The sequence below is a fragment of the Malaclemys terrapin genome, chromosome 2 (genome assembly GCF_027887155.1).
Source record: "Malaclemys terrapin pileata isolate rMalTer1 chromosome 2, rMalTer1.hap1, whole genome shotgun sequence".
In the NCBI taxonomy this organism is placed as follows: domain Eukaryota; kingdom Metazoa; phylum Chordata; order Testudines; family Emydidae; genus Malaclemys; species Malaclemys terrapin.
The window spans coordinates 165,888,452-165,902,211 of NC_071506.1; the positions used below are offsets into that span (position 1 = coordinate 165,888,452).

At 39.1% G+C, this 13,760-nt stretch overlaps 1 protein-coding gene across 8 annotated transcripts; it reads right to left on the reverse strand.

Annotated features, from left to right (window-relative positions):
• Positions 1-260: 260 nt before the first annotated feature.
• Positions 261-13,466, reverse strand: IRX4 (iroquois homeobox 4). 8 transcript variants are annotated; one of them, XM_054021155.1, is made up of 8 exons: positions 13,367-13,466; positions 11,876-12,038; positions 11,218-11,325; positions 5,831-10,919; positions 4,842-5,093; positions 3,687-3,793; positions 1,911-2,224; positions 262-1,621 (listed from the first exon to the last, which is right to left on the reverse strand). In XM_054021155.1, exons 4-8 carry the CDS (start codon positions 5,873-5,875, stop codon positions 879-881), a joined length of 1,461 nt encoding a protein of 486 aa, XP_053877130.1. In that variant the 5' UTR covers positions 5,876-10,919; positions 11,218-11,325; positions 11,876-12,038; positions 13,367-13,466; the 3' UTR covers positions 262-878. The 8 variants fall into 8 exon arrangements, with proteins under 8 accessions (XP_053877125.1, XP_053877130.1, XP_053877131.1 ...); XM_054021156.1 differs by lacking the exon at positions 11,876-12,038 and having other exon boundaries at positions 13,367-13,463; XM_054021154.1 differs by lacking the exon at positions 13,367-13,466 and having other exon boundaries at positions 11,876-12,192.
• Between the last annotated feature and the right edge of the window lie 294 nt (positions 13,467-13,760).

Here is a 13,760-nt window from a genome sequence, read left to right on the forward strand (position 1 = left end):
CACACAGTATTCATTAACAAGGCGTTCTTTAACAGAATACAACCTGGTAAATGTAATGTTGTACTTACAAACATAACAATAACTATCTGTTCAAAGGAGAAATCTTAGACCGTTATTTGCTCAAGAATCTCCGAGTTTAGAACATTCTGGATTCCTTTACAGACACAGAAAGAGAAAAAAATAAGGCCCAATGAAAAAGTATCAATATTTCTGATTTAAATAAATTTGTTTGCAGTTATGCTAATGATTTATTGACATTTCATGAACTTTTTCTAGTATTAATGCAATCATCTTGACATTTCTTTAAATTACTAGAACATCTATGAACACACATTCTAAAACTGGAACATATTTATTTTGTAATGCAAAACGCCACCACTAATTTTTACTTCTGAAACAGACAATTTATTGGAGTGAACATACTTTTTTAACATATTTGTCAAGGTAAATTTGTGCAATAGTGTAAACTTGGTATAAGTGCCGTTTGTGAATTATATGGTAACAATGAAATCAGAAGGAAAAAATCTGAGAAGTCTTTATAACTAATATTGGCATGCCTTAAATTAAATATCAGAATTTAAATTTCTCGTTTGTAAACTTTTGGATGTAAACTTTTAAGTACGCCTACACTATAGTACGTGCTTTTAGACATGGAGTTAAATTATTTTCACGACATTGATCCCTTAAAGTCGCAGCCAACAGAAATTCTTCAAAACAGCAATGAATAAAGTCTGCCCGTTTAACTAAGCAAACTGAACTTTAAATCCTTATCTTTGTTATTTTTAAAAAATTATATTTAAATTTAAATTCTTCCAAATCTCTTTTCAGTGTATCCCACTCTTCAGCTGTTAGAAAGTTCTTTGCCACTTGGGGTGTTGTTAAGAACAAAACATTTTGCTTCCTGATTTGGGAAATGCAAGAAATTCTTTATTTGAGTCCTGGTGGGATAAGTTTGACAGTTGGCCTTTTAGCACGTTAGTACTGTTTCCAATTGAGCGTCCTAAAGATCCCGTTTCCAGAATGGCTCCTTTGGTGGTAGCCCAGGAAACTGTTGTGTTGCTCAAAGCTTGGTTCAAAGTACTGTGTCTGAATATGGGGTCATGAAACACCCCATCCACCCAGTTCCTGAGATTGGTGACTGGGGAATCCTGATGTCTGTCAATGACACTAACAGGAGCAGAAACTGCAACGGAGGCGGAGACTCCTTGGCGTTTCAGCATGCAGGAAGGATACTCAGTTTGGTTTAGAGAAGTGGCGGTGTGAGCCAGGGACCAAATCCTGGGCTTTGTCTCCAATATTTGTTGCCCCTGCTGGAAACACATTTTGGACTCACAGCTTCTCTGCCTTACATTGATTAAGTCTTGTTCACATTCGTCCACCACATTCTTGAGACAGTTTTTAGCCCTCTCCAGGTCTTCTTCAATGGTGGCCGCTGGGATAGGCGTCTTTAGAGAAGGCTCCTTGCAATGATCGGTAGCACATGTGTCGGCTGCCCTTATCTGGCTGTTCTCCAGGTGCTGGAAGGGCTGTTTCAATTCGCATTCTGAACTCTCCGACTCAATGGGGTCAAAGTCATCCAAATCACTCAGTTCCAGCTCTTTTTCTTCTTTGCTGGTGGCCTCTGCAGGAATGGGAAAACAGTAAAGCATACGGAATAAATAGCACCACAGTGTTTCTTTAAAATAATGCCATCTCTAAAGATGCAGAGTACTGTTTAAAAGGGCGTTTCTAATAAAGAATACAACTGCAATTCTGTATGTATGTTTCTAGGCTATGTGCAATTCATAAGTATATCCTACCCACTCATGCAACAACACTCATGATAAAAATAGTCAAAAGGGAAACTGAAAACTGATCTGGCTACTCTAGAATTTTGCTTGTTAATTGTAAATGTATATTTAATAAGATACCATCGTTTTTCTCGTTCTTCATATTGTCTTCCTGTGACTCTTCCTCCCCTTCCTCTTCGTAGGATCTCTTCTCATCGGAACATTTGTTCCTTGGAGGCCAGGTCATCTTGTTCTCCTTCTTGAGCCTCCTCCGGGCATTGGCAAACCAGGTGGAGACCTGGGTGAGGGTCATCTTGGTGATGATGGCCAGCATGATCTTCTCGCCCTTGGTGGGGTAGGGGTTCTTCCTGTGCTCCTGCAGCCATGCCTTCAGTGTACTGGTGGTTTCACGAGTAGCGTTTTTTCTTCGGGTGCCTCCGTCCATGGTGCCATATCTGTAGTTCACAAGACATATATGACACCATATGTAGATCATGTCAAAGATACAGAGAGGTGGCCTTTGGGCACCTGATCAAAAGCCCACTGAAGCCAAAGGAAAGATACATGGAGTTTGGACCAGGTGCTAGGAGAGGTTAACTGTACCTTCTTCTAGTAGTAATCAGTGTCGGAGGAATACTGTACCAAAACCTGAGGGGGCCGTAAAAGGCTTTTAGTAATCATTTACCGCAACAATTCAGCGGTAAGAAAGAAGCAATGATAACATATCATTTTAAAATGAGAAATACTGGGCATAAGAAATGTTTTAATTCAATTGTACAATAACCTTTGAAGAATAAATAGAAAAGAAAATGTCTATTTTTATCCAAGTAAATTGCAAAGTCCATTTTAACAACTTGTGTGACAGAAACGCACAGACCCGCACACAAAAGTTCTGCTTTTCAGTTGTTTGATAAATCCTGCTCAGATAAAATACATTTAAGTAACCTCAGGGTGTAACTGTTAACAGAAATATATTTCCTCCTTATTCCTTTTATTAGTAATCTCTCCTACCCTTTTGTTCCTGAAATTGTAAAAACGTGACGCAGAAGACACTGGACTGCACCTGAATATTTAATGCACATCATCCAGGAAAGGTCATCGGCACCCAGTGGGCTTAAAAGGTTGAGATGGTTTAAGTGGTTTTGTGCTGTTTTAAAACTAATAAACATACAGAAGATAAAAGGACTGTTCAATTTAACACAATACAAGAAAAGCTAATTAATAAAAAATTGGCTAGTGGAAAGTATAGCTCCTTGAAAAGTAAAGGACCATATGCTGGGTTGGGAGAACAATTTGTTTAAACATATACTTAGAAAAAGTTTCTATAAAATATTATGAGAGACCCAAGATAAATTGGTATGATCGCTTCAAGTACTCCCAAGATATTTAGGCCTCATTAAGTTTTTCAAAGTTACTCCCATTTGTTAAAACATTCAGTTTACTATAGTAGAATAATGAAATTAATTGAATTACATGTCGAAAAGGGGGACGCAGGGTATTTGATAATAGTTTGCTAAAGTCAGGGGTCAGGCACAGGGTTACTGATGTAGCCCCACAACACTGCTCAGTGCTGACAAACACAAATTTGTGGGTATTTAGCCAATCCCCCTCTCCACCGCCTCTCCCCCCATGTTTAATTTAGAGATTTAGTGTTAACATTCAGAATAAAGCTTTGATTTTTACTACACTGTTTGAGCAGCCTGCCCAATAGGTCCCTCTTCAGTCTCCAGGTAATATACAAATGTAAGGTTTGTCAAAGGAGAAATGTAGGCTTCCATTTTGTCTAATTATTTATTTGCCTGTCTTACCTTGATTAATAATTCATTGTTAAACGGACACAGTGTTTCACTGTTTAAAATGTCTCTTGCTTAGGAAAAATCACTCGTCGTTACGTCTGTTTAATTGTTTGTTTCTTACCTGTCATATTGATACTGACTGAGTGTGTGATCGTAGGGATAATAGGCAGCCGCCTGGGTAATGCCCGCATGCGCAGATCCACTCCCATCCTTCGCGTCGAAACTGTTCTGTAACACAAAATCGAGTGTGTCCTTTCACCAATTCTCACCCCCAGCCAGCCGCCCCGTCTCTCGCCTTAGAAGTGGTTAAGGGAAGTGAATTGGTTTGTTACATTTATGGTAAAATGTAAAACAAATGTTACAATGTTGCTATTGAATATATTATTTTCCACAGCAGTGTTTGGTTCCAAAACAATTGCCTCGTATTTGACTACAATAAGGAACCTGTTTCACTTCTTATTAAAAAGTATTCTCCTAACCGAAATAACTAGCAAAAGCTTAATTCATAGTTCCCTTCTCTACAGAACCGAAAGCACATTAAATTTATTAACATTATAAAACAATGACCTAGAAAGTGACAACAAACGTTTAAACTTTTAATGACATCTTAGCTATTCACAACTATCGCCTTTAATTAATCAGAAATACAATGTGCAAAGGAAATGAATGGCAACTTTACTGCTGTGGTCTTACAGTAAGATATGTTTTGGCTGTAGCAAAGGTCTAGAATTTCAGCAGCCAGTGAAATCAATACACACATTAACCCATGCTATAATGATGCCAAAGAAAAAGCTCATTCCAAGGTATATCGATTGTTCTGCACCTCTGTATATGCAACTTTGAACTACCAACATAGCTATATCGTTCATTCCAGTGTCGTTCATCAGTTTCACAGAACTGTCTTTTAACTGTAGTATCATAGAACTGTTAAGCATACTTATAATTAGAGAGAGAGCTAAAAAGGCAGAGCTATGCGTCGATAGTCAGAAAATAGGCTTACGTAAAGAACTACATGTATTTAGGTATTTAGTAGAACTACTTAAAGTGGTCTCTGTCCTGAAAACATGACTGACTTAGTATAGAAATCTAAACATAACAACACGTGAATTTTAGTCTTAGTGAACTGTTCCAATTCAGAAGAGAGGGGAGAACACAGATTTCCTCTAGGGAGGACTCTAACACGCAAGCCAAACAGCGAGAAGATATGTTTTCGTTTATCTTTTGAGCTGGGATTTGTTTTACTAATGAGTGACAAGAAGATTCTAGGATTGCTTACCAAAGAATAGAAGGCAGAGGCTTCAGTACCATAGGTAACGTAGTTTCCATAGCCCTGGGTACTTGTGTAAGGATTTCCATAGACTCCTAAGGCAGCTGCAGAATTGAGCTCATGTCTGGCTGTGGCTAACAGCCTGCTTTCGTATACAGGACAATAGACTGGGGTCTGAGCCGAGGCTGAAGCGCCTGAATCTGTCAGAGTCCTGCCACTAGACTCACAGCAAGTTGTCAGGGAATTGGTGGTCATCAGGAACTAAGGGAAAGGAGGAAAACTTTTTAAAACCTGCAGTTAAGTTTTGACATTTGTTTCCTTTAAAGGCAGAGGAAATGAAGGTTTCGGGAAATGTACAGATTAGATATTTTACCAGTTAAAAAAGGAAGACAAAACTCTTAAGTGTTTAATGAAAATCTCTACAAGGGGGCGGCTACGTCAGGTTTTCAAGCTGCTTATATTAAATGCTTTTAAAAGTAACTTTTATAATGGGTTGTACAAAGTGTTGACATCATTTGTCTTCACTTGCAGCACAATGCTCCCCATCTGCGTTTTTAAACCTTTTTTTTCCTAAATCACTCATGCATATTTATTTTGACTGCAGATTTGTAACAGCCCTACATACATCTATTATTAACCTGCGGGTTTCAAATAGCCCATTATGTTTCTACAATAGATAGTTCAGTAACTTCCCTTTTAAGTGTGTAAATAGTAAACCTAATCCGGAAGATAAAATATTATTCTTGGAGGGTTTCCATCCCCCTTTTTCTTTCGTCTCGCCTCCCCCGTCCCCACCCAGAACACCCTAAATACTGTATGCTCCTTTCATTTTACAAATATGAACACAAACTTAAATATCTTATAAACAGACTGAGTGCGTAACCAATTTCACGCTTTCACGTACTATAAAGGAACAGTGCAGCTTTTAGCACTGAACGGTAGAAATCAATAATGACTGAAATTCAATCAATTAACGTTTGCGGACAATAGAGTCTTACCTGGGGTGCAGAAGAGTAAGGGTATCCAAACTGAGGATATGACATGGTACAGAGGCTCCCAGTTATCTAGAAACAAGGAGAGACGTCTGATCTGCACGCTATTGCAGCCTTGCTCTGCTCTATTGTACCAATTGATTGGTAACCACAGGTTCCTAGATGCTTATAGGACGAAGCAGAATACCATATTTAATTTACCTGCATGAATCTTAAACTTTTTTTTAACTAAAAAGATGTATAATGAATGTAGCATTTTTTCCACCGCTACAAACTAGAAGTAATTTCTACATGTGGACTCAGAGATTGACAAACGTGGCGACAGAAATAAATATTTTGCACACACGAAAAAAAGAACATAAAAGAAAAGTAGTTCAAAACAGGTCAACTCAGATACACGTTTTATAAACAGCAGAGACTCTGACGTTACATTAAGTTTACTCAATTTGACCCGTTTGCAAGTTTAACATTCATTTTGGTAGGTTTGAGTTTGTGTTAAGAATATACAAAGCAGAGTTTGGAGAGCACTCAAACATCAGATACTTGAGTTTATAGTACTTTAATATGGTTATGTAGGACGACTATGAATGGTTTTGATCTCAAGAATCAATATTACACCAACTAAGATTTTCCCCCTTAGTCACTGAAGGATGGCAAACTCTTTTAATTAGAAATTAATTAATGAGCAGCTGCTTCTTCCCACCCCACCACAATAATTAGTCTCAATTACAAACGAGACATATGAAGAGACACACGAGTGAGTCTTCATTTAAGATTTAATCAACAGTTAAAATTAGCAGTAACACTGACAATAAACCACATGGCACGCAGTTTTGGGGTTTTTTGCATCTTTTAGTCCAGATGCGCGATTAAATTTAAAAACACTATAAATATACGTTCCAGGCAATGACTGAAGACATGGGTGTTCACCTTGAAAAGAATTTGATCACAGTATCAATATTTGTAATTGTGTTAGAAAAGTCAACTTTTACCTTCTTTAGGGTCCAATCCTGCTTTACTCATGCATTGAAGTGAATGGGACAGTAAGGTGCTGAGAGAATGCAGGATCGGACTCGGAGAATGATAGTTTATGTTGTTGGCTGGCGAATTTATCAAAGAACAGTTTGTCTTTATGGGTTACAAAAATTATTTAAAATGTATAGTCAGCAGCTTTTTACCCGATATTCTGGGAAAACTCACACTCATAGAACTCTTGATATCACCTCAACTCTGCCTTTTGAGATTAGTTATTAAAATAGCTTTCTTCGGTGTTTTAGACTCTATTTGAAGCGTAGCATCCCCCCTTCAGAGGCGGGTGACCTAGATGATATAATTTAAACATTATTGTTTGTGTGAGCATGGCAGATCAAACAATTTTACAAATCAAGGGCCTAATCCTATCCCCACTGAAGCCAATGGTAACACTTCCATTGATTTCAATGATATCAGGATCCGTCCCTTCATTATTTTCAAGCGCTTTTAGACTGTATTTCGTTAATCTCAATAGCTCCCCCACTACGGATCTGGAGCAGAAAGAGTCCGTTTATACATGAGAAGTGTTTTAAATCGGTCTGTGGAGCCAAATTCCTCAGTTTCGCTCCTGAGATTATACTCCCATTTGATTTAGTTGGCGTGTTGCTTGAGTGGGGATGAAAGGCCCAATTCCACTTGCGGCTGACCATCCCCAACTCACGCTGATTTAGGTAGGAACTGGGGTACCTTCAGCACCGGGCTCCGGGTATCAGGACTGCAGGAGCTGGTCTGAACCGAAAGGCAAAAGGCAGAACCATTTTACCCGCTCTGTGCAGCGCTGCAGTTTCTGACACTGCCCTACAGTTCTAATAATCCTGTTTGTGAAACTTTATTGTTGAAAGCCCATGCAGAAGAGACTTGTTTACTTTTGACATACTTCTGTCATGGTAAATAAACAGGGGGAAGTAATCTCCTTTCAGAATACCGAATTCCCATGATCTGTACAAACTCCTCGATTTACCCAGGCTCCCAGTTCCGTCCTTTTTGTGGGTGTATAACGGCATCGCAGAGCAGCTAATGTGGCATTGGGCTGTCGTCACCATAGGCTATCTTCTCTAGGAAAGTGACCTCTGCTGTGGCGGTAGTAATTGTCAATAATTTATAGGGAGTAAACTGCTAAAACTACAACAAATTGCCAGTGTAATGTGGCAGCAAGTTAGCCAGGCATCCGTGAGCCTTTTGGAGGAACTAGAGAACAGCTCGTTGCGCTTGAGCCGTGGCTGATGGTGCAGTGGCGTGCTGCTCCACGGTGTGAAGACTTGCTCGGAGAGATTCCTGGGTTCAGACATGTGAATAGCCCCAGGGTCACACTCTAATTAATGATGATGTTCTCTTCTTCTCCCCAGCTGGAAGACTGCCTCCCAGAAACGAATCTGCCCACTCTGACAGCTCGATTGAGGGTGATTGATGACTATCTGGAGACCACAGTACACATAATACAATATCTGCTGCGTAATTGCTTTAATTTACAGATGAAAATACTAGTTCTAGGATTGGGTTAGATCATAACAAGCGGTGTCCTACGGCATCTTAAATAGTTCCCAAATAACAAATAGATACAGTACATGCAAATTATTCAGACAGTTTAGTGTCTGTAGCCGGGAGAAATGCGTAAAGAACAGGAGTCAAATGACATTAATAATTGTTTTTGAATTCCGTATTGATTTCTTGGGAGAGTGTGTTTATTCCTTTTTCACCTGCAATGCTAATATCACCTTCTTTCTGTGAATAATAATAAACTAGCCATTGGGGCTTATGCTACAATGAAACTCTCACTTATTTTTTCCAGTTACTCAGCGTTTCCAGAACACAATGCTACTTTTAGTTATTTGTTAAGCAGATATCATAATGTATAACCTTCTGGAGGATTTTGTGAAAAAATAATTGAGAAAATCCACAAATGTATAAAAATGATCTTCCTTAAGAGATGTGCACTGCTTTTGCTTACATAAACACTGGAACATTATGCACTGGTGCTGGGTAGGAAAACAGCTGCACTTATCTCAAGAGTGGCTCAGTGCAAAGCACTGTAATTAGCTGATAGAGCTGGAGAACTGTTTTGAGAAGCTGTAGCACAATAGTACAGTTTTTCAAACTGCTTGTCTTGTCTTTTTCTTTTGATACTACTGCAGACGTCAACCCAGCAGTGACACCCATAACACAGCAGGATTGATATTTAGATGAGTCGATTAATCTTTACAATACAAGACCAGATTCAATATTTATATTCCTTGTCTATTTATATGTCTACAGTGTCTTTCACTACCCTGTATCAGGCCAATCCACTGATATCCGGTTTTCTGCATTGAAGGTTCCCTTATTAATCACTGTAATAATTTGTCATTTTTTTCTAGTCTGCCTGTTATATTACTTTACCCTAACTGCGCATTATACCAGAACCAATCGGTACTCCCAAGAAAACTGTCTTTAATTTTTTTAAATAATTTACATCATAAAACGGACATTACTTTGACACAAAGTGTTGCTCTTTTGTCACTTACAGTCTACAAATAATGGTTCTTTGTTGATGAGAAACTCAACGAAGTTATATTTCATCACGAATTTCTAGTGCCAGAGCACAAACATGCAAAAAGTCCCGCAATGATTTAAAAGCTTTGTGGCTCCTGCACATGAACAACATAACATTGTTCAAATCCAAGTAAAGACGATTAATGCTGTGGGCTATATCCTCAAGCATTTGGAAAATGCAAGCATTTGGTATGTAATAAAAAAAATATTCTTGCCAAGCCCCTTTCTTGTACAAAAGAGTTAACAGCACTTGAGCAAAATAACCAACGGGAGCTATTTTCTAAGTTAAAGAAAGTAAAACCGTCTAAATCAACATGAAGTGCTGCAGAGTTTCCCAATATAAAACCTGCAAACACAAACATATCTTTGAGAGCCAAAGCTTAATGAAGTATGTCTTAAAGGGTTACTACAAACTGGTTGATTTTTCTTCTTCTCAAAGAAACTGGAGCCAATGTTCAGACAAGTTTTATTATGAAAACATGAAACAAGAAGGAAACATCGTGATATCTGAACAGGCCACAGCAGGTAAAACAGGGAAGCTTTTCTAAGGCTAAGGCTTTGATGGACGTCTTCAGGGACGCGATCTATCTGCGGTTATACAGCTACAGCTTCACTGGATATATGCCCATTTTCTTCTGCTTTGGAGGTGTCATTGCCTCGCCATGAAATATTTCTTGGCGACGGTATATACTTATGGGCTAAATAGACGTTAGTACGATCTTTCGGTCGCGTTTGCTTTGTTTTCAAGTTAATGGTTTAAACAGCCTTGACTCACTGTCTGACAAAGGTTGTGAAGCTTAACGTGTTGCCCATTTGGGATCTGACATGGAACTGAGGGCAGCCTGCAACATTTTCAAGTGAAATAGCTCCCATAAAGTCAATATTGACATTAAATACATACATTTTGAAAAAAGTGTATCTGAAGTATAATGACAAAATACTGCAGTCTAAATCAAGGGACAGTGAGTTTTTCATATCTCTTGTACATGCATATCTATAAGCCTCACTATGATCTAGAGTTATGATGATGACCTACACAATGATTGCCTAAAAGGGCATCTCTGATATTAATTTACCCAGGTTACAACTACATGTAAAATCAGTTGCTTAAACGTATCCACTTGGAACACTTTTATTTATAGTTTTTACTTAAATCCTCTTGACAATCTAGATTAATGCAAGAAGGATCACATTCTCACACTAGTCTTTGTATTTATTAACTTTTAACACTTAAGAACTCGAGCCAAGATACACACACGCAAGTTTTCAGCATCCAGGAGCAGCTGAAACAGAACATAGGCACTCGCTGAACGGTTAGGTGGACCCCATTGTACAATAACATTTCTATGCTCTGTAGATTGCGCAGACTACAGCCACTATTTCATTAGCAAAGCGAAGATCACACAAGATTTTTCTTTTCAATTTCCAAAGTGCCGCAGGTTCCTAGGCATTCAAACGCTTCCTCCTTTCCCTCTTCGAGCCGTTGGCAATGAACAGCTTTGCAATACTTCTATGTGCAGATCAAACTTTCTTACTGCAAGATCAAATTCGATTCCTTTCAAAGTTTGATACAAAATCCAGAAATTTTAACTCAGTACCCTACCTTAATATACGCTAATATCCATACCCCTTTCCCAAGAAATAACATGCAGGTTAGATTATATTTGTACTCTGTCCTAGGTAAAGACTGCACAAAGCCAAATGATTTATCACAGGTAGTTTCTCTTCTCCCTAGCAGTTAGTTTTCAGCTGGCTTGCTGGTGAAGCAGGCTCTGAGGGGAAAAAGAAGAAAAAAAAGCCCTATCATCAAAACAAGCAGAAGGTTTCTTTACCTGAGATCACGCCAGGCTTCGACTAAAATCTTCTAGCGAGAGGTTTTCCATGGCAGGGGATCTCGTCTCTTGTCTGCAGTGACTCACTTTGCAGAGAGCTATAGAGAACTAATGTAGACATTTCTCAGTGTATAATACCTGACTGGAGTGGAATAGTGCTTTCAGTCCCTAGGCGCCACAATCACTTCACTAACCCACTGTACTAGAGTGACGTTCAAGTGAATAGCTTCACTGATCACACTCTTTCCTACTGATTAACACTTTCCAACACGACCAGACACTCAAGTTTCAACTTTTCCTTTGAAAACGGATACAAGCATTCCTTGATTCCTCGGGTTATAAAAGCTGCTTATGGCGAGGGGGACACCATAATTAATAGCAGGTTAGTAAAATTAGTGCTGCCACTCCAAATGTTGTCCTTGATCCAAACAATAATTGCATTGATTCTGAAAGGACACGAATGTCCTCCATTTAACCTAATGATCTGCAGGTTGTACACGCTGTAAGGCAACCATCTACCAGAGATTTGATTAACTGCGCACACATCCAAACTATAGTTTATCTGTACAAGTAAAGATTGCAAGACGCTAAACCTACAGACATCTCTCTTTTTTTGTCTCCCTCTCTTTTGATGAGAGGTCTTAAAGGCAATCGTTACCTGTGCAAGTAGGGAATGTGTGCCTGGACCTCTTCAGCTACTGGCCTTAATTTTTTCCATAATTGCTTGGTCAGTATTGTGGATCTCAGGTACTATGAACTGCAGCAGCAATTCCCCAGCTACACGTGGACGGTGAAAACCACCTTCCTTCAGTTCACCTCCTCTGTCCAGTTTGGATCCATAAAAGAAAGACAATGGTCACATTCAGAACGTTGCAGTTCGGTAGTATCCTGCAATGCCTCTCATCAGTTGAAGATCCTTGGCAGTCTTTTATTAGGAGCCCGATCCTCTCCCCTTTGAAACCAATGGCAAAACTCCCATTGATTTCAAGGGGAGCAGAATCGTAGCAGTGGGACCAAAGCTACGGAAGTTCCAGCACCAGCAGATTTAGAAGGGAATGCTATGTGCTCATCTAGTGTTTTCCTATTCTTGTCTGTCCTAAAGTCTCCAGCGATGGGCAACAGCATACTGGGATTCTAAGGAGAAATCCATTGGGGTGACCCATTAAAGTCGAGGTTACTCGACTGTGAACTTGCTACACACAAATAGGGCCGGGGTACTGCCAGTTGTCACCGGTATCATGATGTTAAAGTAACATGTAGGCTAATGACTTTTTACCACAGGCTGGAGTGATCAACTATGCCGCACCAGAAATCTTTCAGGTTCCTGCCTATTGCTGCAGGGCAATCCCAAGGAAACTTAGCTGATATATATTGCAACTCTGCTGTGGCATGCTGTATCCTAAGTTTTACCTCAGAACCGCACCTTCTTTCCTTGGTCGTTCAACAGTGTAAGAACAACTCAAGACTGTCAGAAAGATGTTTGTCTGGGGGGATCAATATAATTTGTGTTTAAATATATAAGCTATAGCAGATGTCTCAAGAGGACAGAAGTGGAGAAAAGTGCTTTAGCCTTAAGAAATAATACCCGCGTGTATCATACCAAATTATCTGAGAATGGGAGGGGGGTGGGGATGAGAGTCTGAAAAAGGGGAGAGAAAACCCATTTTTAATCTAATATCTTCATATAGTAATTACAAAATGTGAACACTAATGTTAATATGCAACTCTGCATATCAACTTGTTTTTGCCAGAACTATTTCATGATAGTGTCATTTACATGTACCTATACTTACAAAGTTCAACACATATTGCACATTGTGGTGAAGTGGCATTTTAAGTTTGATGAAGGTTATAATAGAAAGGGTCTTTTCGGATTATCTTTGCGAAAGCAGCTTCAAAGGCAAATAAAACACGAAAATAAAGGAATTAAAGAAAAAAAACACATTTTCCTCATCTGTACATAATGGACAGCTGTAAACACTGCCAATCGCGTAGTGATCTTTTGCATTTTAAAACAAAGTAACAAAACCACAGCAACATAGTTCCTGATTTGCCCTCCCACTGTTAGCTTAATTTCAGAGAACATAATGTAAATATCTGATTTCAGAAAACGTTACAGCATTACCAGGGGTATTGCTAGCATTCCTACCTTCATTGACCTGAAGAATTCTAGCCAAGTCCTTGTGTTTTAATTTAACACATAAAACATCTACATCCAAAGGTGGGAGGCACTTTCCCATTCACGTTCCCATTGAGTGGAACCTGAGCAATACCTTTCTCATGTTCAAATGAATTGTTTGGCTCCGTTCTAGTTCCATGAGATGACATATCTGTTTATGCTAGTGGAGCACAAGCCCTTCCTTTGGCTGCCGCCTTTGATAATTTCCCTGTAGTAGAAGGGGTGCCTCCTTTTAATTTGACAATGGAGGAGAGGTGGATGTGTGGAAGGAAGGTTTTATTCTATTTGACAAAGCCATTGCTCGGAACCTAAATTTGTGCTAAGGAGCTTCTCCATTTCATTCTCTACTTTCCCATTTCACTCT